The following is a 27673-nucleotide window of genomic DNA, read 5'->3' on the forward strand; positions in this document are numbered from 1 at the left end:
ACAACGTTGCAATAATTTTAGGTGACCAGAGAAGGGACTTAGCCTTACATGAATATACATGTATTCATTTCCCCCACAAATATCCCTACTATTCAGGCTGCCATATAACATTAAGCAGAGTTCCATGTGCTATACAGTAGATCTTGTTGGTTATCCAACAAGATTTTAATATAGCAGTGTGTACATGTCAATCCCAAACTCCCTAACTTTCCCTTCCCTCATCCTCCCCTTGACAATTATAAGTTCGTTTTCTAAGTCTGTGGGTATCTTTCTGTTTTGTAAGTTCATTTGTAACATTTCTTTTCAGATTTCATATATAATGATGTCTTATGATAGTTCTTCTCTGTCTGACTTATTTTACTGAGGATGACAATCTCTAGATTCATCCATGTTTATACAAATGACATTATTTTATTCTTTTTAATGACAGAGTGATATTCCATTGTATATATGTACCTAATCTTTATCCATTCTGCTATGGATAGGCATTTGACTTGTATCCATACCTTGGTTATTGTAAACAGTGCTACAATGACAGTATATGCATCCTTTTGGATCATGCTTTCCTCTGGCTACATGCTAAGGAGTAGAATGCAGGGTCATATGGTAGCTCTAATTTTAGTTTTTTAAGGAAATTTCATAAGATTCTCCATAGTGGTTGTACCAATTTAAATTTCCAATAAAGTCACTAATTTTAAAGATGATGAAAAATAGAGAATTAGGTCATGGAATGAAAGATTTTCAGAAATATCTCAGTTGTATAATATGAACTAGGTAGCAGTTGCCATATTCCTAATTCCACAAATATTCTACTGTTAAATGAGTTAAATGGATGAAGGCAAATAACTTTCCATGGCTTTAGGTAAAAAGTGATGCTGAGGCTGGATGGATAGTAACAACCAAGTGTTACTGGAGTCAAACATGAAACGAAGGGGTGTATCTTTTGATACAATTCCAATTATTGAATAGCTTTGATAGTAAGATAAAACTGTAGAATTCTCAACCAAAATAAAGTAAAAATTCAGAATATCTAAAAAATAATATAGTTACTATGAATAAAATTGTTATTGTTCTCATAGCTATGCACAACCTGTGAAACAGTTAAATTAAAAGATTTCAGTATAACTTTTGAATTAAAATAATAAATTTCAATATATACCCTATAACTTTATTCTCACTGAAGATTTCACCAGTTTTATTCTTAGCATGACTTATTTCCAATTTGTAAACAGGTATAAAATCACTTGAAAACAATTTTGATCTGAGATGCTAAATTGTAAATTGTTGTTTTGTCACAGGGGAAGCTCATCATAACTCTTTTGTGCTGGAATTCACTGGAGGAGTTCCATCTAGGGGCATAACACTTTCAGCTACTCTCTCTTTTGCTTCTTTCCTGTTTTAGCAAACTTGCGGTAACAAAAGAGAAAGCATTTTGTGATGACAAATACAACAGTTGCCACACAGGCCAGCAGGAACCCAATCACATCCAGAGAGTGGTACTGGAACCAGGTGAGGTTGTGGGCGGCTGGCCTCAGGTGCTTGGCTCCTTTGTGGCGCATGACAAACTCAATCCAGAAGATTGCTCGGTCCAGGGGCTTTATAGGCTGATCGTGTTGAATGGTGGATAACCACATAGCCTTCTCTTTGTAGCTATAGGAAAAGCAAAGAAACATCAATTTATAAAATGAACTAGCTTGTGGGGCAACTGTTGTATTTGTTGCCACCAAATGGACTGAAACAGATATACTCACGAGGGATTGTTAATGACTTCCTTCAATGCATTGAGCAGATCTCTTGCTGACATTGTTTCCAAGTCCACTCTGACAGCTGCTCCCTTGGCTTTTACTCGGGCAATGTTATCAGGTTGATCAGCAAACAAAGGAAGGCCCACCATAGGGATCCCATGATGGATGGCCTCATAAATGCCATTGGTTCCACCATGAGTTATAAAGGCTTTGGTTTTTGGGTGACCTAGAATTGAGTGAATTTCAGTAAAATTGTTAATTAAAAGTCTTATAAATAAACTGAGAAATGAGCATTATAAAGCAACTGAAATGAGCAGTGTCTTTTAGATAACATACAAAACTGTATTTAAATTGCTTCAGAATTCAGAATAAGAAATCCTTAAGTCTGCTGGATAGAATATTGAAAAGCAGAGACATTATTTTGCCAACAAAGGTCCTTCTAGTTAAGGCTATGGTATTTCCAGTGGTCATGTATGGATGTGAAAGTTGGACTGTGAAGAAAGCTGAGCACCAAAGAATTGATGCTTTTGAACTGTGGTATTGGAGAAGACTCTTGAGAGTCCCTTGGACTGCAAGAGATCCAACCAGTCCATTCTGAAGGAGATCAGCCCTGGGATTTCTTTGGAAGGAATGATGCTAAAGCTGAAACTCCAGTACTTTGTCCACCACATGCAAAGAGTTGACTCATTGGAAAAGACTCTGATGCTGGGAGGGATTGGGGGAAGGAGGAGAAGGCGACGACAGAAGATGAGATGGCTGGATGGCATCACTGACTCGATAGATGTGAGTCTGAGTGAACTCCAGGAGTTGGTGATGTACAGGGAGGCCTGGCATGCTGTGATTCATGGGGTCACAAAGAGTTGGACACGACTGAGCGACTGAACCGAACTGAACGGAACTGAAGTCTGCTGGAGAGGTGAGTGAAGACTTCATAAAGAGCTATGTCACTTGAACTTCACAAATGAATCCAAGATTAGTAGGTGAAAAACCTGAAAGGGAATTCTGAGTAAAAGAAAATATTTTTACAACAAAAACAAGGAGGGCAGGTCAGAAATATAATCTCTAAAACAATAATGAAGCCATTTAGTCTGATAGGAAGTGTGTCAAGGCAACGAGAAGGGCAAATGGTAGTGGCAGTGGAACTAGAGGAAGGAAAAGCTACAACGTATCTTAAAATGTGTGAACACTTGATGTAAAAGATATGGATGTTTTCTGATAGAAAACGGAGCACCACAGGTAATAAAAAGAGGAACACTTATTTTTAAGTATCATTTAAAATATCCCTAAGGGTGCTCAAAATTCTCAAAGCCAGGCTTCAGCAATACGTGAACCATGAACTTCCAGATGGTTAAGCTGGTTTTAGAAAAGGCAGAGGAACCAGAGATCAAATTGCCAACATCCGATGAATCATCAAAAAAGCAAGAGAGTTCCAGAAAAACATATATTTCTGCTTTGTTAACTATGCCAAAGCCTTGGACTGTGTGGACCACAATAAACTGTGGAAAGTTCTGAGAGAGATGGGAATACGAGACCACTTCACCTTCCTCTTGAGAAACCTGTATGCACATCAGGAAGGAACATTTAAAACTGGACATGGAACAACAGACTGGTTCCAAATAGGAAAAAGAGTACATCAAGGCTATATATTGTCACCCTGCTTATTTAACTTATATGTAGAGTACATCATGAGAAACACTAGGCTGGATGAAGCACAAGCTGGAATCAAGAATGCCGGGAAAAATAAAAATAACCTCAAATATGCAGATGACACCACCCTTATGGCAGAAAGTGAAGAAGAACTAAAGAACCTCTTGATGAAAGTGAAAGAGGAGAGTGAAAAAGATGGCTTAAAGCTCAACATTCAGTAAACGAAGATCATGGCATCTGGTCCCATCAATTCATGGCAAATAGATGGGGAAACAGTGGAAACAGTGGCAGACGTTATTTTTCTGGGCTCCAAAATCACTCCAGATGGTGATTGCAGCCATGAAATTAAAAGACGCTTACTCCTTGGAAGGAAAGTTATGACCAACCTAGGTAGCATGTTAAAAAACAGAGACATTACTTTGCCAACAAAGGTCCATCTAGTCAAGGCTATGGTTTTTCCACTGGTCTTGTATGGATGTCAGAGTTGGACTGTGAAGACAGCTGAGCGCTGAAGAATATTTTTGAACTGTGGTGCTGGAGAAGACTCTTGAGAGTCCCTTGGACTGCAAGGAGATCCAACCAGTCCATCCTCAAGGAGATCAGTCCTGAATATTCATTGGAAGGGCTGATGTTGAGGCTGAGACTCCCATACTCTGGCTACCTGATGTGAAGAGCTGACTCATTGGAAAAGACCCTGATGCTGGGAAAGATTGAGGGCAGGAGGAGAAGGGGACAACAGAGGATGAGATGGTTGGATGGCATCACTGACTCAATGGACATGAGTTTGGGTAAACTCTGGGAGTTGGTGATGGACAGGGAGGCCTGGCGTGCTGCGGTTCATGGGGTCACAAAGTGTCTGATATGACTGAGTGACTGAACTGAACTGAAATGAAGGAGTGGAAAACACAGGCATAAGGAGGGAAATCAGAGACAGAACAATGCACAGAGTTACCTAAAATTTCACAGTGAAAAGTAATTATAGCCAAAGTAAACATATTTTGCTTCTGGATGTGAAGGATGTGACCATGTATAACACAATGCTGTTAAATTTTCTCCTTTTTTTTTCCCCCTTTGGGGGTGGAAATAGCAATGAAGGATAAAGTTTTCTTACTTAAACTCAAAGGAGTTTTTCAATAATAAATGTTGGATGTTTGTTTCATATTGAAGTAGTATCACTTTGCTTACCTGTTACTCATGTTGTTAATATTTTTTGCCAAGTCTTACCAAGAAGGTCGTTTTGGGGGATCCACTTATACAGACGGGTATTGGGCCCCAAGGTATCCGGTTTCTTGCCATCATATCTCCATAGAACCTGTTAAGGTAAAGGAAATACATTATTCCATGAGTTCAACTTCAAAGTCATAGTGTTAAAATTTTTAAATAAAATTTAAATGCTGCTGTATGACATATAAATAAATCAAAGCATAAGGACTTGATTGATAATAACTGTTAATATACTTCTTAACAGCAACACTCACATTTGATGTGCTCATTTTTAGGTTCAATCTGAGATGGAATGCAATTATGACATGTCACATACGATGACATAGACAAATAGGTTTTCAATGACAAATTCAAATATTTAAGACATTTTTTGATGATCTTATTTCTAGTGCAGAAAGACTATGGCAAATTACCAATAAACAACATATTTTTGTTTTAGTTTGTATTCTAACTCTCATTTTCAAATATATTCATCAATTTCTTTTCAACTGTTATAGAAGTGCTACAGTTCAGTTCAGTTCAGTTGCTCAATCATGTCTGACTCTTTGCAACTCCATGAAGTGCAGCACGCCAGGCCTCCCTGTCCGTCACCAACTCCCGGAGTTCACTCAGACTCACGACCATTGAGTCGGTGATGCCATCCAACCATCTCATCCTCTGTCACCCCCTTCTCCTCCTGCCCCCAATCCATCCAAGCATCAGAGTCTTTTTGAATGAGTCAGCTCTTCGCATGAGGTGGCCAAAGTACTGGAGTTTCAGCTTTAGCATCATTCCCTCCAAAGAAAACCCAAGGGCTGATCTCCTTCAGAAGGGACTGGTTGAATCTCCTTGCAGTCCAAGGGACTCTCAAGAGTCTTCTCCAACACCACAGTTCAAAAGCATCAATTCTTCAGCTTTCTTCACAGTCCAACTCTCACATCCATACATGACCACTGGAAAAACCATAGCCTTGACTGGACGGAACTTTGTTGGCAAAGTAATGTCTCTTCTTTTCAATATGCTATCTAGATTGGTCATAACTTTTTTTCCAAGGAGTAAGCGTCTTTTAATTTCATGGCTGCAGTCACCATCTGCAGTGGTTTTGGAGCCGAAAAAAATAAAGTCTGACACTGTTTCCACTGTTTCCCCATCTATTTCCCATGAAGTGATGGGACTGGATTCTATGATCTTCGTTTTCTGAATGCTGAGCTTTAAGCCAACTTTTCCACTCTCCTCTTTACTTTCATCAAGAGGCTTTTTAGTTCCTCTTCACTTTCTGCCATAAATATGGTGTCATCTGCATATCTAGGTTATTGTTATTTCTCCCGGCATTCTTGATTCCAGCTTGTGCTTCTTCCAGCCCAGGTTTCTCATGATGTACTCTGCATATAAGTTAAATAAGCAGGGTGACAATATACAACCTTGATGTACTCCTTTTCCTATTTGGAACCAGTCTGTTGTTCCATGTCCAGTTCTAACTGTTGCTTCTTGACCTGCATACAGATTTCTCAAGAGGCAGGTCAGGTGGTCTGGTGTTCCCATCTCTCTCAGAATTTTCCACAGTTTATTGTGGTCCACACAGTCCAAGGCTTTGGCATAGTTAACAAAGCAGAAATAGATGTTGTTCTGGAACTCTCTTGCTTTCTCAATGATCAAACAGATGTTGGCAATTTGATCTCTGGTTCCTCTACCTTTTGTAAAACCACCTTGAACATCTGAAAGTTCATGGTTCATGTCTTGCTGAAGCCTGGCTTGGAGAATTTTAAGCATTACTTTACTAGCGTGTGAGATGAGTGCAATTGTGCGGTAGTTTGAGCATTCTTTGGCATTGCCTTTCTTTAGGATTGGAATAAAAATTGACCTTTTCCAATCCTGTGGCCACTGCTGAGTTTTCCAAATTTGCTGGCATATTGAGTGCAGCACTTTCACAGCATCATCTTTCAGGATTTGAAATAGCTCCAATGGTATTCCATCACCTCCACTAGCTTTGTTTATAGTGATGTTTTCTGAGGCCCACTTTACTTCATATCCAGGATATCTGGCTCTAGGTGAGTGATCATACCATCATGATTATCTGGGTCATGAAGATCTTTTTTGTACAGTTCTTCTGTGTATTCTTGCCGCCTCTTAATATCTTCTGCTTCTGTTAGGTCCAGAACATTTCTGTCCTTTATAGAGCCCATCTTTGCATGAAATGTTCCCTTGGTATCTCTAATTTTCTTAAAGAGATCTCTAGTCTTTCCCATTCTGTTGTTTTCCTCTATTTTTTTGCGTTGATCGCTGAGGAAGGCTTTCTTATCTCTTCTTGCTATTCTTTGGAACTCTGCATTCAGATGCTTATATCTTTCTTTTTCTCCTTTGCTTTTTGCTTGTCTTCTTTTCACAGCTATTTGTAAGGCCTCCGGAGACAGCCATTTTCCCTTTTTGAAGTGCTTAATTTTATCCAAATGTTAATACAACTTATTTTATTAGAATTTTACAAATTTTGAAAGGAAAGAAGAAAATGCATTCAAACTGCAAATTAAGAGAAATGCTCTGCTTATTTATAGTTTATTAATAATAAGTTAATTAGGGCTGTCTAGGAAATATAATTTCATTTGATTACAAATTGTTAAATACTACTTCCAAAAAGAATGACGACTGGAATTTTTTTTTACATGAATCCAGATTATTGGAGAAAGAAATGGCAACCGACTCTAATAATCCCACCTGGAGTATCCCACGGGCAGAAGCAAGACAGACTATAGTCCATGGGATCATAAGAGTTGGTCACGACGTTGACTAAACCACCACTGCCCGATTATTACCACTAGTATCATACTAGGCTTAGAAATGTTTTACCCCTAGAAAAAAAGAGTCGGTTGGTAATCTGTAAGGGACAACAAGGCTGTTGAAAAAGTTTCAAAATAATGTCACTAAAGTTATTCAACTGACCCTGAATGCTTCAACAATGAAGCAGAAAGCACTTAGTATTGATTAATATGCTCTCTAGGTATCATAGCAAAGTAAGGACCAGTTTTGTAGTTCCAAGCAATTCTCATAAGCTAGATTATAATTTATTAGTGTTTAACTTCTATTTGATCTGTGAATGTAAAGTAACTTAGTTTTTCAGCAAAAATTAGCATAAACAATTAAGAGAAGCCAACCTTTCTCTGAATAGCAACCTAGAAAGCACACTGATTAGGTCTGTTCCAAAACTTAGGGAATGTAAAAGGGACCAGGAATTCCTGGCAAGTACAAACGGCAAAAAGCACTCCAGACTTTTATTAATATTCCTTAATATTATTGAGAGGCCACATATACCATGAAAATTCAACTCCTGAGAACATCTATGTGTCATGTCTTCAGGAGTCCTCAGGGAAAATGGGCAAATAACAAGACAGAATTTGGTGATTTTTTTTCCTGTCCACACTACCATTACAATACCAAAATTCACACTGCATCTCTTAAATATTTTTCTTTGTGATGACAGTGTTAATCTAAATTTAATGTCAGTTGAAGATATTCTACGTACTGTTCTACCATCTACCATATATATTTTGTTTTTTAATATATATAATCAGATAATTTGGAGATATCTTAATAGTGTGTCCTTCTTGCATAATATATCTGTAATCATACTTTTTACAGAATTTAATGGTTTCCTTAAGTACTTATCTACTACTAAGTTACTTTACGTACTTTTTGTGGAATCTGGGCAAGAGCTGATGCAATTACATTGACTTTTTCTTCTGTTATGTTACTGATCATTGACCCCAAAGTAAACACCACAATACCATTTTCTCCAGAGCTCTGAACAAACTCTTCCATTTCCTGTGAAAAAGAATTTACTGCATCACAAATGAGCAACAAACAACAGCATAGCGAAGACAATTGAAAAGTTTGCCAAAAAACAAAAAAACAAAAAACTAAAGAGACAAAATCAGATATAGTGTAGAAATCATTAGTCACTTTTAAAAAACATATCATGGTAAAATAAATACAACATAAAATTTTATGATCTTAATCATTCTTATCACATTGTGCATCAATCTCCAGAACTTTTCCATCTGGCAAATACGGAAGTCTGTACTCATTAAGAAACACCATTTTCATCTTTCCTCAGTCCCTGGTAACCATTATTCTACTCTATGTTTGCACAGATTAGATTATGGATACTTTTTTTCAAGTTGAATTGTACAGTCTGTCTTTTCACCTCTGGTTTAATTCACTCAGCATAAGATTCGTTCATGTTGTGACATGTGTCAGAATTTTCCTTTAAAGACTGAGTAATACTCCATCTTTTTGTATCCACAACATTTTGTTTATCCTGTTTATGGATGCTTCAGTTGCTTCAACCTCTTGGCTCTTATGAATACTGCTTTCATGAATATGGTGTGAAAATATCTCATTGGGATCCTCATTTCAATTATTTTCAATATATAACCAGAAGAGGAGTTGCCAAATCATATGTATCAGTGCTAGGCTTTAACAGCACATGAACTGAGAACTCCCAGGTGTACAGGCTGGATTAGAAAAAGTAGAGGAGGAACCAGAGATCAAATTTCCAACATCTGTTGGATCATAGGAAAAGCAAGGGAATTCCAGTGAAACATCTACTTCTGCTTTATTGACCATGCTAAAGACTTTCAGTGTGTGAGTGACAACATACTGTGGAAAATTCTTAAAGAGATGGGAATACTGCCTTACCTGCATCCTGAGAAACCTATATGCAGGACAAGAAGCAACAGTTAGAACTGGGCATGGAACAACGAACTGGTTCAAAATTGGGAAAAGACTAACTTAAGGCTGTATCTAGTCACTCTGCTTATTTAAGTAATAGACAGACTATACCATGCAAAATGACAGACTGGATGAAACAAAAGCTGAAATCAAGACTGTTGGGAGAAATATCAACAACCTCAGATATGCAGATGATACCACCCTAATGGCAGAAAGTGAAGAGGAGCTAAAGAGCCTCTTGAGGGTGAAAGGGGAGAGGGAAAACACTGGCTTAAATGCAACATTCAGAAAACTAAGATCAGGGTATTTGGTCCCATCACTTCATGACAGAGATGGAGAAACAATGGAAACAGTGAGAGACTTTATTTTGGGGGGCTCCAAAATCACTGTGAATGGTGACTGTAGCTATGAAATTAAAAGATGCTTAGAAGAAAAGCTGTGACCAACTTAGCATATTCAAAAGCCAAAACATCACTTTGCTGACAAAGGTCCATACACTGAAAATATGTTTTTTCCAGTAGTCATGTATTGATGAGAGAGTTGCATTATCGAGAAGGCTGAGCATCAAAGAACTGATTCTTTCGAACTGTGGTGCTGGAGAAGACTGTTAAGAGTCCCCTGGATAGCAAGGAGATCAAACTGGTCAATCCTAAAGGATATCAATCCTGAATATTCATTGGAAGGACTGATGCTTGGGCCAGTACTTTGGCCAGCTGATGTGAAGAGTTGATTCAATGGAAACGACCTTGATGCTGGGAAAGATTGAGGGTAGTGGGGAAGGAATGACAGAGGATGAGCTGGTTGGATAACATCATCGTCTCAATAAACATGAATTTAAGCAAACTCCAGGAGATAGTGGAGGACAGGGAAGCCTGGCATGCTGCAGTCTGTGGCATGGCAAAGAGTCAAACACAATCGAGCAACTGAATAGAAACAGTAACCTGTAGTGGCAGGTTTAAATTAAGAAGTGTGTATTATTCTTATCACATACTATATAGTTAGTTTATAAAGTGATTTCCCTCCTGCCCTCTTGATTCTTGAACATGCTAACTTCACATCGTTGACTTTGGTCAGTTGTGCTACTCAATATTAAACACCAAAAATTCATTTTAGAAAATTTTTAGCAAACTCCATACTGTTTCTGAAGGTGAAAGTGTTAGTTGCTCAGTCCTGTTGACTCTTTGTGACCCCATGAACTGTAGCCCACCAGGCTCCTCTGTCCATGGAGTTCTCCAGGCAAGAATACCAGAGTGGTTTGTCATTTACTTCTCCAGGGGATCTTTCCTACCCAGGGATCAAACCTGGGTCTCCCCCATTGCAGGCAGGTCCTTTGCCATCTGAGCCACCACGGAAGCCCCTACTATTTTTAGTAATAGCTGTCCTTTTAAACAGATGACATCCCTGAAGTCCTTGGGAAGGAAATGGATGAGAAGAGGTCAATTTCTTCTATTATGTCTATTTGTACAAACGTGTTTGTGTATAAGCAGGAAATGAGATAGACCCAATACACAGTGGTGACAAGGAGATACTGTGAAACAATATTATAGAGAGACTCTTCATCAGTTATGTTATTAATTACTAACAGATTCTTGGAAATTTACAGTGCAGGGTTTATTTCACCTCTAATTCTTTATTACTATAGATTTACTAAATGATTTATTTATTTCAGACAGATTTTCTGAAGAATTACTTTAAATTTTAGTTTCAGTCAGTTCAGTTGCTCAGTCGTGTCCGGCTCTTTGCAACCCCATGAATCGCAGCATGCCAGGACTCCCTGTCCATCACCAACTCCCGGAGTTCACTCAGACTCACATCCATCGAGTCTGTGATGCCATCCAGCCATCTCATCCTCTGTTGTCCTCTTCTCCTCCTGCCCCTAATCCCTCCTAGCATCAGAGTCTTTTCCAATGAGTCAACTCTTCGCATGAGGTGGCCAAACTACTGGAGTTTCAGCTTTAGCATCTTTCTTTCCAAAGAAATCCCAGGGCTGATCTCCTTCAGAATGGACTGGTTGGATCTCCTTGCAGTCCAAGGGACTCTCAAGAGTCTTCTCCAACACCGCAGTTCAAAAGCATCAGTTCTTCAGAGCTCAGCCTTCTTCACAGTCCAACTCTCACATCCATACATGACTGCTGGAAAAACCATAGCCTTGACTAGATGGACCTTACTTGGCAAAGTAATGTCTCTGCTTTTGAATATTCTGCCGAGGTCGGTCATAACTTTTCTTCCAAAGAGTAAGCATCTTTTAATTTCATGGCTGCAGTCACCATCTGTAGTGATTTTGGAGCCCCCAAATATAAAGTCTGACACTGTTTCCACTGTTTCCCCATCTATTTCCCATGAAGTGATGGGACCAGATGCCATGATCTTTGTTTATTCATTAGGATTTCATTTTCCTTACTGTGAGCGCTAAGAAAAATCCATGATTCAGATTTGTTTATGTCTGTCGTTCTCCCATTTTCTTACATGAAACTTTGTCATAATTTCCCCAGCTCTGTCTCTCTAAATTACTAATTACTGATATTGAAGAGTCTGGCTTATAGTTTGAAAGTTCTATGAAACAGTCTTATGAATCTTACATATAACCCAGAGTTATGCTTGAATAGCAAAGTCAGACACAATTGAGCAATTGAACAACAACAGCACTGCTGGAGCAGTTACATTTTTGAGTTATCATATTACTGGGTTTGTTTATATATGACATCCTTTGTCATGAACTAATATTATATAATTGATGTCACCGTAGAGTGTGCTATGTGTAACCACTGTGAGGGAACCTAACATCATCATCTCAGTACCCCCAGGGGCACAGTGGGAGAAGTACCCCATGGCCTTCTGCAGTAGAGGTCTGGTCACATTTTGAGTTCACTTCAAACTAAATAAAGCTCCTCAGAAGTTCAGTTCAGTCACTCAGTCATGTCCGACTCTGTGACCCCATGGAATGCAGCATGCCAGCTCCTAGTGAATCTGTATTTTCCTGCAACTGTTTCTGAATTATTTTGTCTTGTGATTCTTGACTCCACTTCATTTTTTTAAAATTTTGCATTTTATTCTACTATTAACAGAGAAATTCCACATTTCTCAATATACTCTATTACAAAAAATATAAATGAGCAAAATTTTTCCTGGCTATCTGATATAATCCATGCACATACCTTTTCTTTCTTTTTTTTAAATTTATTTATTTTAATTTCTTTTTTCTGTTTTAAATTCACTATTCTTTTCTCTGTTGAGATAATGACTGAACTCCTCTATTATAAAATGTATAGTTTCTGATCCTAATTTTTGGCATAAAATTTTTTTCAAAACTATTTTTAACAGAAAAAATTAAAAAGTGTTCAGACTTTAATATTGCAGACTACATATTGTTTAGCATTTTTTCAGAATTTAATTTCAACCTAATGATATCAGTCACAGTGATAAGGCCACTAAACTTTCTTATGTTTCACATGGTGAATCCAAGTAACATATGCATTCTAGTGACCTATAGCAGGATTTAAAGTTACTTGGCTTCAATGTTTTGTCTCAATGACTTGCTATCCAATGGTGCTTCATCTATACTCTGAAAGATGCATGTTTGTTATTATTATAATATATTCTCTTTTCACAAATTAATTACTTATATGTACTGACTAGTCTCATTCCCTGATAATTTTTATGAAAATAATACAGGCTTATTGCAAAAAAAAATGCAAAAGCATAGAAAATTAAAATAAATAGATTTACTAAACTCTCTATCCAGGAATTCCTTAGTTTCAAATTCATATGTTTTTATAAGAAATTGAAATATATTTTATACAGAAAGTATTATATAATTTCAGATCTATAACTTGATTTGATAGTTTATATTTTATAATATGATTGCCATTTTATTATTGATTAAAGCTCTATTATGTCTAGTAATTATTACTACTTTTTGTGGTGGGTATAATTAAGATATAGTCCCTTGGAAAGTATGATGATTATAATATTATACTGTTGTGTATATTCACTGTTCTGTACTTTATATCTCTAGGACTTATTTACTACAAGATGCAAACTTGTACCCTTAAATATCTCTCCTATTCTCTTGTCTTTTAGTCCTTGGTAATCTTTAAACTACTTCTGTTTTTACAAGTTTGACATTTTTAGATTCTGGGTCCAAGTGATATGATACATTGTTTTTTTCTGTTTTTTCAAAAAGATAAACAAAACTGACAACATCTGACTATATTTACCAAGGAAAAAGGATTCAAAACTTGAAAATGAAATAGGAGACATTACAACTGATATGATAAAAATATGTAGGCTCATAAGAGACTGCTATGATGAATTACATGATAACAAATTACACATTGGAAAAGAATAGACAATTTTCTAGAAACAGACAATCTAAACAACCAAGACTGAGTCAGGAAGAAATAGAAAATCTAAACTGTCACAATGAGTAAAGATACTGAATCAGAAATCAAAAATCTCCTAGCACACAAAACTCAGAACCAGATGTGTTCACTGATAAATTCTATGAATATTTAAAGAAAATTAATGTTAGTCCTTCAGAAAATTCTTCCCAAAAATTAAGGGGTTGGAGGGAATCTTTTCAAACTCATTTTACAAGGCTAGCATTACCCTGATACCAAATAGATAAGCACATTACAAGAAAAAAACTACAGGCGAATATCCAGACTGAATGTATATGCAAAGACTATCACTCAAATATCAGCAAACTGAATTTAAGAATACATCTAAAAGATTATATACCATCACCAATGGAATATTTCTCTGGGATGTAATATGGTCCAATAGACCCCAAAATATTTGTAATACATTGCAATAATAGAATGAAATGTAAAGTAACTTGGTCATTTCAACAGATGTACAAAAAATAAAAAAGCATTTGAAAAAATGTAGCATTCTTTCATGATAGAAACCCTCATTTTTTAGGTATAGAGGAAACATGCCTCAATGCAATAAAGGCTATATATATATATATATACACCCAAAGCTAACATTATCCTCAACAGTGAAAACTTGAAAGCTTTTTAGGTAAGACCAGGAACAAGAAAAGGATGTCACTCTTACACTGATTCAACATTGTACTAGAAATCCTAGTTACAGTAACTAGGCCACACAAAGAATAAAAGGCTTCTTAATCAGAAAGGAGGGCTTCTCGGTGGTAAAGAATCTGCCTGCCAATGCCATAGATATAGGAAACATGGGTTCAATCCCTGGTTTGGGAAGATTCCCTGGAAGTGGAAATGGCAACACATACCAGTACTGTAACCTGGAAAATTCCATGGACAGAGGAGGCTGGGGGTGGGGGCTACAGTTCAGACTGTGGCAAAGTCAGACACAACTGGGTACTAGAGCACACATGCAAGCAAACAGAAAGAAAGAAGTAAAATTGTCATTTTTTGCAGATGGCATAGATTTTAGCACAGAAAAAATAGATTTAACCACAAAATTGAGCTAATCAGCAAATTCAGTAAAGTTGCAGGATGTAAAATCAATACAGAGAAATCAGTAACATTCATATGTACTATTAATGGAAAAGCTACCCCATTTACAATAGGACCAAAAACAAGAAAATAACTAGAAATGTAACCAGTAAAGTGAAAGATCTTTACAGTGATAACTCTAAGACTTTGTTGAAAGAAATAGAAGAAAACATAAATAAATGGAAAGAGATCCTATGTTCATGGATCAGGATATGTATATTGTTAAAATATCCCCACTACCCAAAGCCAAAAGCATCACACCTCCAAATTTGAAATTATAGTACAAAATTGAAGTCTCTCAGTTGTGTCCGACTCTTGTGACCCCATGGAATATAGCCTGCCAGGTTCTTGCATCCATGGAATTTTCCAGGCAAGAATACTGGAGTGGCTTGCCATTTCCTTCTCCAGGGGATCTTCCCAACCCAGGGATCGAACCCAGGTCTCTAGCAGTGAAGGCAGATTCTTCACCAGCTGAGCCACAAGGGAAGTCCATCTACTTTGCTATGGTACAAAGGGATAGCATTTAAAGCAATATGGTACTGGCCTATAAATGCAAACATATCCATGAAGCATAATACAGGGTCTAGAAAAAATCCCTCCATATATAGCAAACTAAAATTCAACAAAAGAGCCAAGATCCCCAATAGGGAAAGAATAATAACTTATTTTACTTCTGAGAAACTTGAATAAACATAGGCAAAAAAATGAAATGAGACCCCTATCTTCCACCCTCAAAATATTACTTCAGATTTATCAAGGACTTAAGCATGACACCAGGTACCATAATACTTTTAAAGAAAATGTAGAGATGATCTTCCTTAACAGTAGTCTTGAAAGTGATTGGTTTTTAATATGACATTAAAAAAAAAATCAACAAGTGGCACTGCATCAAACTTAAAAGCTTCTGCACAACAGAGGAAACAATCAACAAAATGAAAACACAACCTGAAGAATGGGAGAAAAATTTCACAATCGCATACTGAGTGAGGAACTAAGGTTCAAAATATATATAGCACTCACAAAACTCAATAGCAACGAAAAATCAATTAAAGAATAGACAGATAGACAAGACAGACATTTTTCAAAAAGATGTGCAAATGGCCACCAGTTATCACTATCACTAATTATCCGGGAAATGCGAATCAAAGTTAGAACATCTACATCAAGAAGAGAAAAGTATTAATGAGAATGTTAAGAAAAGTGAATGCTTTTACATTGGCAGTGAGATGTAAATTGGTTCCACTTTTATCGAAAACAAACTGAAATTTCCTCAAAATATTAAAAATAGATCTACTGTATGATCCAGCAGTTCTACTTCTGTGTATATGACCAACGGAAATAAAAACAGGGTAGATGAAATACATGCACTCCCATGTTTATTGCAACAATATTTGTAGTAACCAAGGGAATAACTTAAGTGCCCAGCAATGGATGAATCCATAAAAATGATGTGATAAATATATACACAAACACTAACATGAACACACACACTCAGAATATAATATTATTCACCCATGAGAAAGAAGGAAATCCTGCCATTTGTGACAACCTGAATAAACACAGAGGACATTATGCTAAAATTTGTGCTTTCATTCTAATCTTTATTCTATTCCTATCATTAAATGTGCATTTGATATATATATTTGAAAATTGTAATTCCAGCTTATAATGTTTAATCCCAGAATAAAATTGTGATCTTATTATATTTTTTTTCCAACTAAACCTCATAGCTGACAGTGTAATTAAGCATTATTTGATGAAATCATTGTAATGTTATAATGTAAGTATTTATAAATTATTTAACCATTGCTTTATTTCTATTATTTCTAGTGTTGACATTTTTGAATTATTATCCAAAATATTGTGTTAGGACATCTTGATTGTTTTCTTTGTATAGTTTCATATATTATGAAGACAAAATCTATAAGCATTTTTACAACTCGATGCATTTTGTCAAATATCCTATTTCTTTAAAAAGTGCAGAAATTTTCTAGAATCCAGTAATTACTGGAAAAGTTAATAGGTGAATAAACAGTTTCCTTATGCAATGAAGTCCTCACAGTCATTGACTTGGAATTAAATATTGTTTCTTCAGCTTGATAATAATAGCAAATATTACTAATTTATCATGATTATACTACTATTCATGTTTCCCTTCATTCTTCTTCTTCTTCTCCTAACCTCCCCTCCTACTAACATTATCACTTTCCTGAAATGCAAAAATGGAAACTTCAAAAATAGCGTTAGATAGCATAGAACTTTCACTATCTTATCTCAGCCTTTGGACTCTGGGAAGGTTACTATAGGTAATCCAAACAGTTTGCAATTAAAACAGATATTACACACTGCTATATCTAAAATGGATAACCAGCAAAGACCTAAATGATAACATAGGAAACTCTGCTCAATGTTAAGAGACAGCCTACTTGGGAAGGGAGTTTTTGGGAAAATGGAGACATGTATGTGCATGGCTGAGTCCCTTTGCTGTCCACCTGAAGCTATAACAACATTGTTAATCAGCTATATTCCAATAAAATTGGAATTAGTTTAAAAAACAGAGAGGAAAAAAAACAACAGATATTGAATTTTACCCTTGAAAAAGATATCAGTTTCATTTTGCCATCAATAAAGAGTAGACGAAAATGATCTATTAAGGGTTCACAGGGCTCCAAAATCACTGCAGATGGTGCTTGCAGCCATGAAATTAAAAGACGCTTACTCCTTGGAAGAAAAGTTATGACCAACCTAGATAGCATATTCAAAAGCAAAGACATTACTTTGCCGACTAAGGTCCATCTAGTCAAGGCTATGGTTTTTCCTGTGGTCATGTATGGATGTGAGAGTTGGACTGTGAAGAAGGCTGAGCACCAAAGAATTGATGCTTTTGAACTGTGGTATTGGACAAGACTCTTGAGAGTCCCTTGGACTGCAAGGAGATCCAACCAGTCCATTCTGAAGAAGATCAGCTCTGGGATTTCTTTGGAAGGAATGATGCTAAAGCTGAAGCTCCAGTACTTTGGCCACCTCATGCGAAGAGTTGACTCATTGGAAAAGACTCTGATGGTGGGAGGGATTGGGGGCAGGAGGAGAAGGGGACGACCAAGGATGAGATGGCTGGATGGCATCACGGACTCGATGGACGTGAGTCTGAGTGAACTCTGGGAGATGGTGATGGACAGGGAGGCCTGGCGTGCTGCAATTCATGGGGTCGCAAAGAGTTGGACACGACTGAGAGACTGAGCTGAACTGAACTGAGGACCTTCCTGGTGGCCCAGTGGCTAAGAAATCTCCTGGCAGTGCAGGGAATGTGTGTTTGATCCCTGGTTTGGGAAGATCTTACATGCCTCGGGGCATCCCCGGGACAACCAAGCACGAGCACCACAACCACTGAGCCTGCAAGTCTAGAACCTGCAAGCCACCTCAGTGAGAAGCCCAAGAGCTGCAACTAGAGAATGTTGGGGCAGCAACGAAGACCCAGTATGAATAAAAATTAATTAATTTTTAAAAAGAGACCAGAAAACAGTTCGCTAAAGATTGCTTGCTTTCTATTTTGTCTTAAGTCAATTTTAAACAGACTGGATTCTTGCTTTCTTTCATAAGGAATCAGTTCAGTTCAGTTACTCAGTCGTGTCCGACTCTTTGCAACCCCATGAATCGCAGCAAGCCAGGCCTCCCTGTCCATCACCAACTCCCGGAGATCACGTCCATCAAGTCGGTGATGCCATCCAGCCATCTCATCCTTGGTCGTCCCCTTCTCCTCCTGCCTGCAATCCTTCCCAGCATCAGTGTCTTTTCCAGTGAGTCAATTCTTCACATGAGGTGGCCAAAGTATTGGAGTTTCAGCTTTACCATCAGTCTTTCCGATGAACATCCAGGACTGGTCTCTTTTAGGATGGACTTACACAACCACAAAAAAGAATGAAATGCCATTTGCATAACATGAATGAATCTACCCTATAAGTAGAATTTCTTATATTTTCAACCTACATATGGTTTTAGATTCAGTTGGTAGAAATTGTGGGCCCCCCTTAAAAAAAATCTGTGCATTATTTATGGTTCTTATATATGCAGGGTAAATTTTCTCTGGACACATTCTGTTAAGCATCTATGATGTTGAGACCTGCATTTTTAAGGAAACTTTTACTGAGGTTTTCTAAAGGGTTCTGGAGAAAACTCTTGAGAGTCCCTTGGACTGCAAGGAGTCAACCACAGTCAATCCTGAAGTCAGTCAACCCTGAATATTCTTTGGAAGGACTGATGCTGAAGCTGAAACTGCAGTACTTTGGCTACCTGATGTGAAAAGCCAATTCATTAGAAAAGACCCTGATGCTGGGAAAGATTGAGGGCACGAGGAGAAGGGGATGACAGAGGATGAGATGGTTAGATTGCATCACCTACTCAATGACATAAGTTTGAGGAAAGCCCCAGGGGATGGTAAAGGACAGGGAAGCTTGGTGTGCTGCAGTCCGTGGGGTAGCAAAGAGTCAGACATGAGTGAGCAATTGAACAACAAGAGGATTATTGGAGGAAGAAAACACCTGTTCTATTATGATAGATGGAGTTCTCTTTTATGCTGTAAGATGTAAACCGCTGGGATTTCAAATGAAGAATGGTTTAAATGCTAATGTGAAAGCAACTAAGGGTTGGATTTAGTTGCAAATTACTAAGGCATACATTTACATTGTTGAAGAAGATTTTTCATTTTATCTAGAGCACTGGTAAGGAGCCTCAATACTTACAAAAAAAAATTTACATCTTGCCCATCTGTTTGCCAAAACCTTTAAATTCTTAATATTAAAAAAGTTTAAATGTCAATTAAATTTATTAAAGTAAATTTTGTTGAAGTTATTGAATTATATTTATTACCTTTTAATTAAGTTAACTTTTAAAATTTGCTTTTAAAAGATTCCATGGGATATCTATTCTCTGACAGTTTGCTGAATAATATAATCTTGATGATTAGGAATATCATTTCAATTTCAATTAGAAGTTAGATCTATGTGGCTGGCACGCATTGGGTTATTGACAGTATGTTATAGTAATAAAATAGCAACAATGAAAATAATTAATATTTCTTCTGGATCACTGAGTATGGGCCAGTGACATTTTAGATATTTCACATGTATTAACACATTTTTTCCCTCAAGGACAATATGAGGTTGGTGTTATTATTATAAATTAGTGTGGTTATATCTCTATGAACATTTTTGTCTAGTTTCCCATCACTGCCTATATCTTGCAACAACCTGCTAAATTGCGTCTTTTTCCACTCTTGCCCCTTTGCAATCCAACCCTGTGAGTATATCCTGCGATTGTTTTTTTTAATGTGATCATCTCTCCCTTTTCTTCACCCTTTTAATTTTCTCCCTTATGTCCTACTAGATGTGCCAAACTCCTTATAATTACGTGTCTGCAACTTAACTCTCCAGCATTTTCTGCCTCTTTACTCAGCCTCTTCCTGTTTAGACTGAACTTGGACTTCTTGGGAACTGTCATGACTATGCTTTTCTTTTGTATCTTCCTCTACCTTCAGTTCAGTTCAGTTAAGTAGAGTTCAGTCACTCAGTCATGTCCGACTCTTTGTGACCCCATGGATTTCCTACTTTAGCATTCCAGTCCCCTATAATGAAAAAGATATCTTTTTTGAATGCTAGTTCTAAAAGGTCTTGTAGGTCTTCATAGAACCATTCAACTTCAGCTTCTTCAGCCTTACTGGTTGGGGCATAGACTTGGATTACTGTGATACTGAATGGTTGGAATATCAGAGATTGAACAGAGATCAGTCAGAGGTCGATGGAAATGAACAGAGATCATTCTGTCATTAATGAGATTGTATCCAAGTATTGCATTTTGGACTCTTTTGTTGACTATGATGACTACATCATTGCTTCTAAGGGATTCTTGCCCAAAGAAGTAGATATAATGGTTATCTGAGTTAAATTCACCCATTCCCATCCATTTTAGTTTGCTGATTCCTAAAATGTCAACATTCCTTACCTTCAATCATTCCTGAGCATCCTTTAGATTTAACCTTAATTATCAATGCCTCCAAGATATTTCCAGGAGAAATATCAATAACCTAAGATATGCAGATGAAACCACCCTTATGGCAGAAAGTGAAGAAGAACTAAAGAGCCTCTTGATGATGGTGAAAGAAGAGAGTGAAAAAGTTGGCTTAAAGCTCAGCATTCAGAAAACTTAGATCATGAAATCTGGTCCCGTCACTTCATGGCAAACAGATGGGGAAACAGTGGCTGACTTTATTTTTCTGGGCGTCAAAATCACTGAAGATGGTGATTACAGCCATGAAATTAAAAGACGCTTACTCCTTGGACAGAAAGTTATGACCAACCTAGACAGCATATTAAAAAACAGAGATATTAGTTTGCCAACAAAGGTCTGTCTAGTGAAGGCTATGGTTTTTCCAGTAGTCATGTATGTATGTGAGAGTTGGACTATAAAGAAAGCTGAGCACCAAAGAATTGATGCTTTTGAACTGTGGTTTTGGAGAAGACTCTTGAGAGTCCCTTGGACTGCAAGGAGACTCAACCAGTCCATTCTAAGGGAGACCAGTCCTGGGTGTTCATTGGAAGGAATGATGTTGAAGCTGAAACTCCAACATTTTGGCCACCTGATGCGAAGAACTAACTCATTGGAAAAGACCCTGATGCTAGAAAAGATTGAGGGCAGGAGGAGAAAGGGATGATAGAGGATAAGATGGTTGGATGGCATCACAGACTCAGTGGACATGGATTTTGGTGGACTCCGGGATTTAGTGATGGACAGGGAGGCCTGGTGTGCTGCGGTTCATGGGGTTGTGAAGAGTCGGACACAACTGAGCGACTGAACTGACTGTCCAGATATTTTCTATGATTCCTGCTGGATGTTTCTTTGGCATTTCAATCTTTCCTTATAGTAACACATTTTATTATTTGCTTTCATTCTGTCTTTCTAGGTAGAGTGTCAGGTGGCAGAAACTGCCCACACCATTCCTCTGCATTTTAGCACTTATTTCTAGACTAGGCTTGTCCCTTTTATTTATTTGTTAATGAATACTTGTTTCTCTATTATGTGCTTAATTATCAAGGCCTTAATTTAACTGACATAGTCTCAAAGTCTCCCAGGTATCCTACTTTATTTTGCAATGATAAAGAAATTCAGGTACTTGTTGGTATGGAAATATATGTTTCTAACTGGAAGGTCAGTTTATCCAGCTTCCCATATATGATTCACTGTAATCAAAATTCTAGAATTTTTAAGATTATTCTTATTGAAAATGCAAAGTTAACAAAGCACAACAAAGAGGAGTAGGTGACCTTAGGCAGGGGTTTGGCAGGTTTGCAGTGGAGGCCTCCAACAAATTCAAAATTTGGCAACACTGGGCGAGGAAATTCAAAGTCCCAGTAGGTTCGAATGAGCCACATATCAGCTTTTCCAACTGTCTCTAAAAATGTAGTGGGTCTTCCTTAAAGGAAAAGCAAAAAGAAAATAACAACAAATATTAGATCAAATGAGAATATTGCCATGTGAATATATTAGGTAATATGGGGATAGGAATTTGGAATAATATAGAGAAAGATATTTGAAAGTGTATGTTCTTTTATAAAACAAATATATACATGTGTGTGTGTGTATATATAATATGATATGATACAATGAAATATGATCTGGAAACATATGTATACACTGAATAATATAATATATATTATGGAAAATGAGCTACACAAGTAAAAACAATTTCTAAATGCTACCTAGATACTTGCACTACAAATATGTTTGTAATTCCTTAATCTACTTGTCTTCATTTATCAAGGTATTTTATGAGGTTTCCAGGGAACTTTTTAAGTTAAAAGATGAAGTTTCATGAGTTACATATATAATTGTTCGGAGAAATATTAAGTGCTTCATTGTGTGGTTTACAATTTCCTGGAGTGTCCTGTACTAGTAATGGGCCACAAGGTTCTACGTTACCCTATGGTTGAAGTGTTTCCACAATATTTATGGGATTGATGGGTCATTTTATATTTTCATTCCCTCATTTCCTTATAAGAGACAAAATCCTGTGGCTTTATGTTTATGTGGTCAACTTCCAAAGCACTTGGAAAATTAGGATTTCATGCTACCAGTTAAAAAGATGACTTACCCAGTACTTCACTGTAAAACTCGTTCCATGTCTTCTCATCAAATGTTTGGAACCAGAAGTCAAAATAAAGTACATATATCATATTTTTGACCCTTTCCATGAATGTCATGTCATCACTTAATGCTGAAAATATAACAGGTACATAGGATGGTGGAAATGAAAGTTGTCCACTATACTTTTCAAACAAAAAGCCAGGCGAGAAACGGAGACTGTATACTAAAGGTATTCTAAGTATCTCAGTCAGCAGCTCACCACAGGGTCCAGCAGCATCTGCAAGAAGGACATCAAACCTTGATTCCTGTAGTTTTGTTATAAGTTTCTTTTTTGAAACAACTTCTTTACACATTTTCATAAGCATTCCAGAAAATTCCCAAAGTAAGCTTTTCAATTCTCTCAATGATGAAACATTTGTCCAAAATGAATTTTTTCCCATGTATGTCCATTTCTCAATCAAATTCTTGACAGCATTCTCAAAATCATCTTTAGTTAAAGATACAGGGAAAATCTCAAACTTAAAAGCAGATGGTTTGTTGGCATCAGTAATAGTGGAAGCTGAAGATATTAGAACAGTCACCTCATGACCCCTCATGACTAGTTCATCCAGAACTGCCTTCATATTCATCCAATGACTAAATTCCACTGGCCACACCAGCACCTTTCCACAACTCCCAGAGCTAAAGTAGCAAGTCAGCTGTAGCAGCAGCAGAAGTGAGAGCCATTTCATAGACATCTTGCTCATATGCAGTAGTTAAAAATTACTCTATCATTTTGGTATTGCTCATGCTTATATCCCAGGAGAAATCAATGAGGAAGTTAAAAGTTAACTCCTACACTTCAAATAACTAAATTTTATGAGTAGTCAGCAGCTGTGGAAATTAATTGAAAGGGCAAAGTGTAGAACATTTCATGATAACAAAGTGTTTAATATTGTTTTGTCAGTATTATCACTGATTTAAAAGTTAATGATCTTGCACATGCAATTCATCTATGTTATTAACATGTAAGAGAGAAATGTATAGACTACTATAATAACAATAGCATGTGAGTGGACCTTATGTCTGCAGTCTCCTGGACACAGAAGTAGATAAGATGACATCCACAAGTTGGAAGGTTAGGAGTTCCAAACACCTGTACCCCCCACAAAAACAATAAATGAACGAGTAGAAATCAATTTAAATTACACTGGTTAAGTTCTGGACTACAACAAAAATAGAGCAGAAGCCTTGCAGAATGCAAAAACTGAGGATAGCCATGTAGCAAAACATGGGAAAGCTTTTTAATTAGATGACTGTATCTTCCAGTTCAGAGCTTGACACCAGCAAGGATTCTCTCAAAGGGATTTCATCTCATGGAAAAAAGGAGAACAGAAGTCTGGCAAGTCTCACCATCATAGACATTTGAAGTCTTTGCTACTGAGAACTTATAGTCTTTACCAACACTGATTCTAGCTGACAGAGCTGTCCAGAGTCCTTGCTACTGTGTCCTCCTTGTATTTTGACAAGTCGCTGTGGGGATACCTGATCTTGGGGACCTGATACCTTCATACCCACCTTACCTTCCTTGATTGTGACCGCAGTGCCCTGGCATGTATGGGATGAGAGCTGCTGCTGTGTGCTCTGCCCCCAGCTTCTACGTTAGTGCTTGGTCTTGCCATAACAAAAGCCATGCTGCTATTGCTTGAACCTGATTCTGTATTCCTAGTTGTAGCTTTGACTGGTTATTACTTAGGCTGAGCTGCTGCTATTCTACAGCTTATTCCTGGGTCCTAAATCTCAGCTTCACTATAGCATTGTTTGGTTCACAGTGCTCCTACACTTCACCTCACAGTGTGTGCTAGGTCAATGCTTTGACCCACCACAACTGGGAACACACCACTGCTGCTTACAGTCCACCTCATGGGTCCTGACGTGTGGCTTTGACAGGCCATCACTGGGACCATGATGCTACTACTCTGCGACTTCTCCTGAGGCCAGAGTTGGGATTTTGACTCATCATTCCAAGGCTGTGCTGCTATATGACACTGCACTCCTGGGCCTAAGCTACTGTGGAACTCTGTCATATATATATCAGGGCTTGCACCACTGCTGCATTCTCCCTGCTCCCCGTGTTGCTGAAGCAAACAACAAACATAGACCCCAGTCCCACGGGAGAATTATATGTGCTTGTACCCACGAGACTGGTACTTCTGCCCCAGCCAGTACAGTTGCACCTCAGGGCCAAAGTGATACAATTGTTCCACGTCAGCCTGACCTAAGGTCTTTGGCTCTACTTCCTTTCTGAGTGCCAATATGAATCTCCTCAGTTACAACTAACTTCCATCAGCCAAAGAGAACAGTAGGGCCTCAGAAGCCTTTATTACCAAGTACCTCAATGGCCCTAGCCAACACTGGAGAAGGCAATGGCACCCCACTCCAGTACTCTTGCCTGGAAAATCCCATGGACAGAGGAGCCTGGTAGGCTGCAGTCCATGGGGTTGCTGAGGGTCGGACACGACTGAGTGGCTTCACTTTCACTTTTTGCTTTCATGCATTGGGGAAGGAAATGGCAACCCACTCCAGTGTTCTTGCCTGGAGAATCCCAGGGATGGGGGAGCCTGGTGGGCTGCCATCTATGGGGTCTCACGGAGTCGGACACGACTGAAGTGACTTAGCAGCAGCAAGAACACTACCACTACCTGTGAGAACTCTCTAGCTTTGGTCACAGAAGACTCATGCAGTCTGCACAGATATTGATCTATGCTGATGGAGATGCAGAGAAATTATGTAGTCATGCAATCCTGAGAACAATGATATTACATCCCACTAACCTAGCACCCTCACAGCCAACTTGAGGTGAAAATCTTTCCCCAACAAAGTGAGTTCAAAAAGACTGGAGAAGGCAAAAGTTACCTCTAATACAGATACATCATCATAAACAACCAGAAAAGTGGAAAAACAAGGAACATCACCACAGTGACAAACTGCTAGTAATAGACCCTAAAGAAATGGAGATCTGCAAGTTACCAGAAAATAGCTCAAAGCAATTGTTTTAAGGAAGATATGTGACATTTTATAGGACATGGACAATTCAATAAAATCAGGAGAAACAATGCAGGAGCAAATAAAAAGTTTAAAAATGAGAAAGGACTTATAAAACCAATTAAAAAGAAATTATAGAGCTGAAGAATACAGTGAATTTAAGAATACAATTGCTATCTCTAACTTTAACTCTTAAATTATTGCAATAAATTAAAATCCAATGAGCACCTTCAACAGTAGAGTCACCAAGATTTAATAGAAGGAAGAATACTCAAATTTGGGGACAGATCTCTTGATATTATACAGAGATGGGGAAAAAAGCAAGTATAATGAAAAAAAATAAAGTAAACCTGTGTGAAGTGTGGGACACTATCAAGGAAAGAGTATTCATATCATAGGAATCCCAGAAGGAGAAGAGGGAGAAGCGCAGACAGAAAATTAATTTAAATAGTTAACAGATGAAATTTCCCGAATCTGTGGAAAGCTGTGGACATCTAATTACATGAAGTCCAAATATTCAATCCAAAGAGCTCTTCATTGAAAAGCATTATAACCAGGCACTCAGAATTCAGAAAATATAGAATTTGAGAAGCATCACGGAAAAAAAAAAGACTCCTCATATACAAGGGAATACTGATGAAATCATCAGTATATTTTCCTGTAGAACCATTCAGGCCAGAAGGAAGTATATGTTGTACTTAAAGTACTCAAAGAGAATACTGTCAACCAAGAATCCCTTGTTCACCAAGTCATCCTTCAGAAATGACAGATAAAGAAAGACTTCCCCAGACAAACAAAAGCTGAAGGAATTCACTACCATTAGACCTGTCTTAGAAGAAATGCTAAATGAGGTTCTTCAAGCTGAAACAAAAAGACATTAATTAGTACCATGAAAACATATGACAACATAAAACTTACTGGTAAAGCTTAAACACATAGTGTAACATAGAATGCTCTAATACTGCAATGGTAAACTCTACCATATAGATTTTTTCAAAATGTGTTGAAGTATCTGTATCTGCAATATTTTACTAATAAATGCACAGTACAAAAATATTTTCAGTGAGACATTAATAACATAAAATGTGCAGGGGGCCAGTTAATATGTAGAATTTTTTCACGGAATAGATGTTAAGATTTGAGTTTAAATTAGAATGTTTTACTGTAAGACATATTATGAAATCTTCATGGTAATAACAAAGCAGAAACATAGTAACTACACAAGTCATAAAAGAATAAAAGCACACTACTCCCAAAACGTCAATTTACAAAGTAAAACAGCAAGAGAGAAAGAAAAGAAATTACAAAAGAATCTGAAATCAATTCACAAAATGATGACATATGTTAATAATTATTTTAGTATAAGTAGACTAAATTGTCCAATCACAAGATACTGAGTGGTCAAATAGGTCAAAATAAAAAGACAAATCAAGATCTGACTATATGCTGCTTATAAGAGACTCATTTAGATTTTAAGGATATTCATAGACTAAAAATGAAATTATGAATAAAGATATCCATGCAAAGGGAAAGGGAAACCAAAAGAAAGTAGGGGTAACTTGTATCAGACTAAGTAGGTTTTAAATCAAGAACTCTAACATGAGGCAAAGAAGGCCATTATGTAATGGTAAAGGGATCAATTTTATGACGTGTGTTACTACTGTTAATATATGCACCCAGTATAGAAGCACCTGAATATAGTAAAAAAAAAAAAAAAAA

General features: G+C 37.4%; 1 protein-coding gene across 1 annotated transcript; it reads right to left on the bottom strand.

The window, feature by feature from the left end:
- Positions 1 to 23676, bottom strand: LOC102173552 (UDP-glucuronosyltransferase 2B4). Its single transcript, XM_005701680.3, has 6 exons — positions 22938 to 23676; positions 22111 to 22259; positions 8277 to 8408; positions 4617 to 4704; positions 1752 to 1971; positions 1 to 1650 (listed from the first exon to the last, which is right to left on the bottom strand). Exons 1-6 carry the CDS (start codon positions 23674 to 23676, stop codon positions 1371 to 1373), a joined length of 1608 nt encoding a protein of 535 aa, XP_005701737.2. The 3' UTR covers positions 1 to 1370.

Source organism: Capra hircus, chromosome 6 (assembly GCF_001704415.2).
Source record: "Capra hircus breed San Clemente chromosome 6, ASM170441v1, whole genome shotgun sequence".
NCBI classification, from domain to species: domain Eukaryota; kingdom Metazoa; phylum Chordata; class Mammalia; order Artiodactyla; family Bovidae; genus Capra; species Capra hircus.

What these genes read in the sequence shown, in the direction of transcription:
- LOC102173552 (XM_005701680.3), bottom strand. Translation starts at nt 23,676, where the DNA reads ATGAGCAAGATGTCTATGAAATGGCTCTCACTTCTGCTGCTGCTACAG. An exon ending in TTGCCCAGATTCCACAAAAA is followed by an intron (nt 4,705 to 8,276) that starts GTACGTAAAGTA and finishes TTACCTTAACAG; the next exon opens with GTTCTATGGAGATATGATGG. An exon ending in CCCCCAAAACGACCTTCTTG is followed by an intron (nt 1,972 to 4,616) that starts GTAAGACTTGGC and finishes ACTCAATTCTAG; the next exon opens with GTCACCCAAAAACCAAAGCC.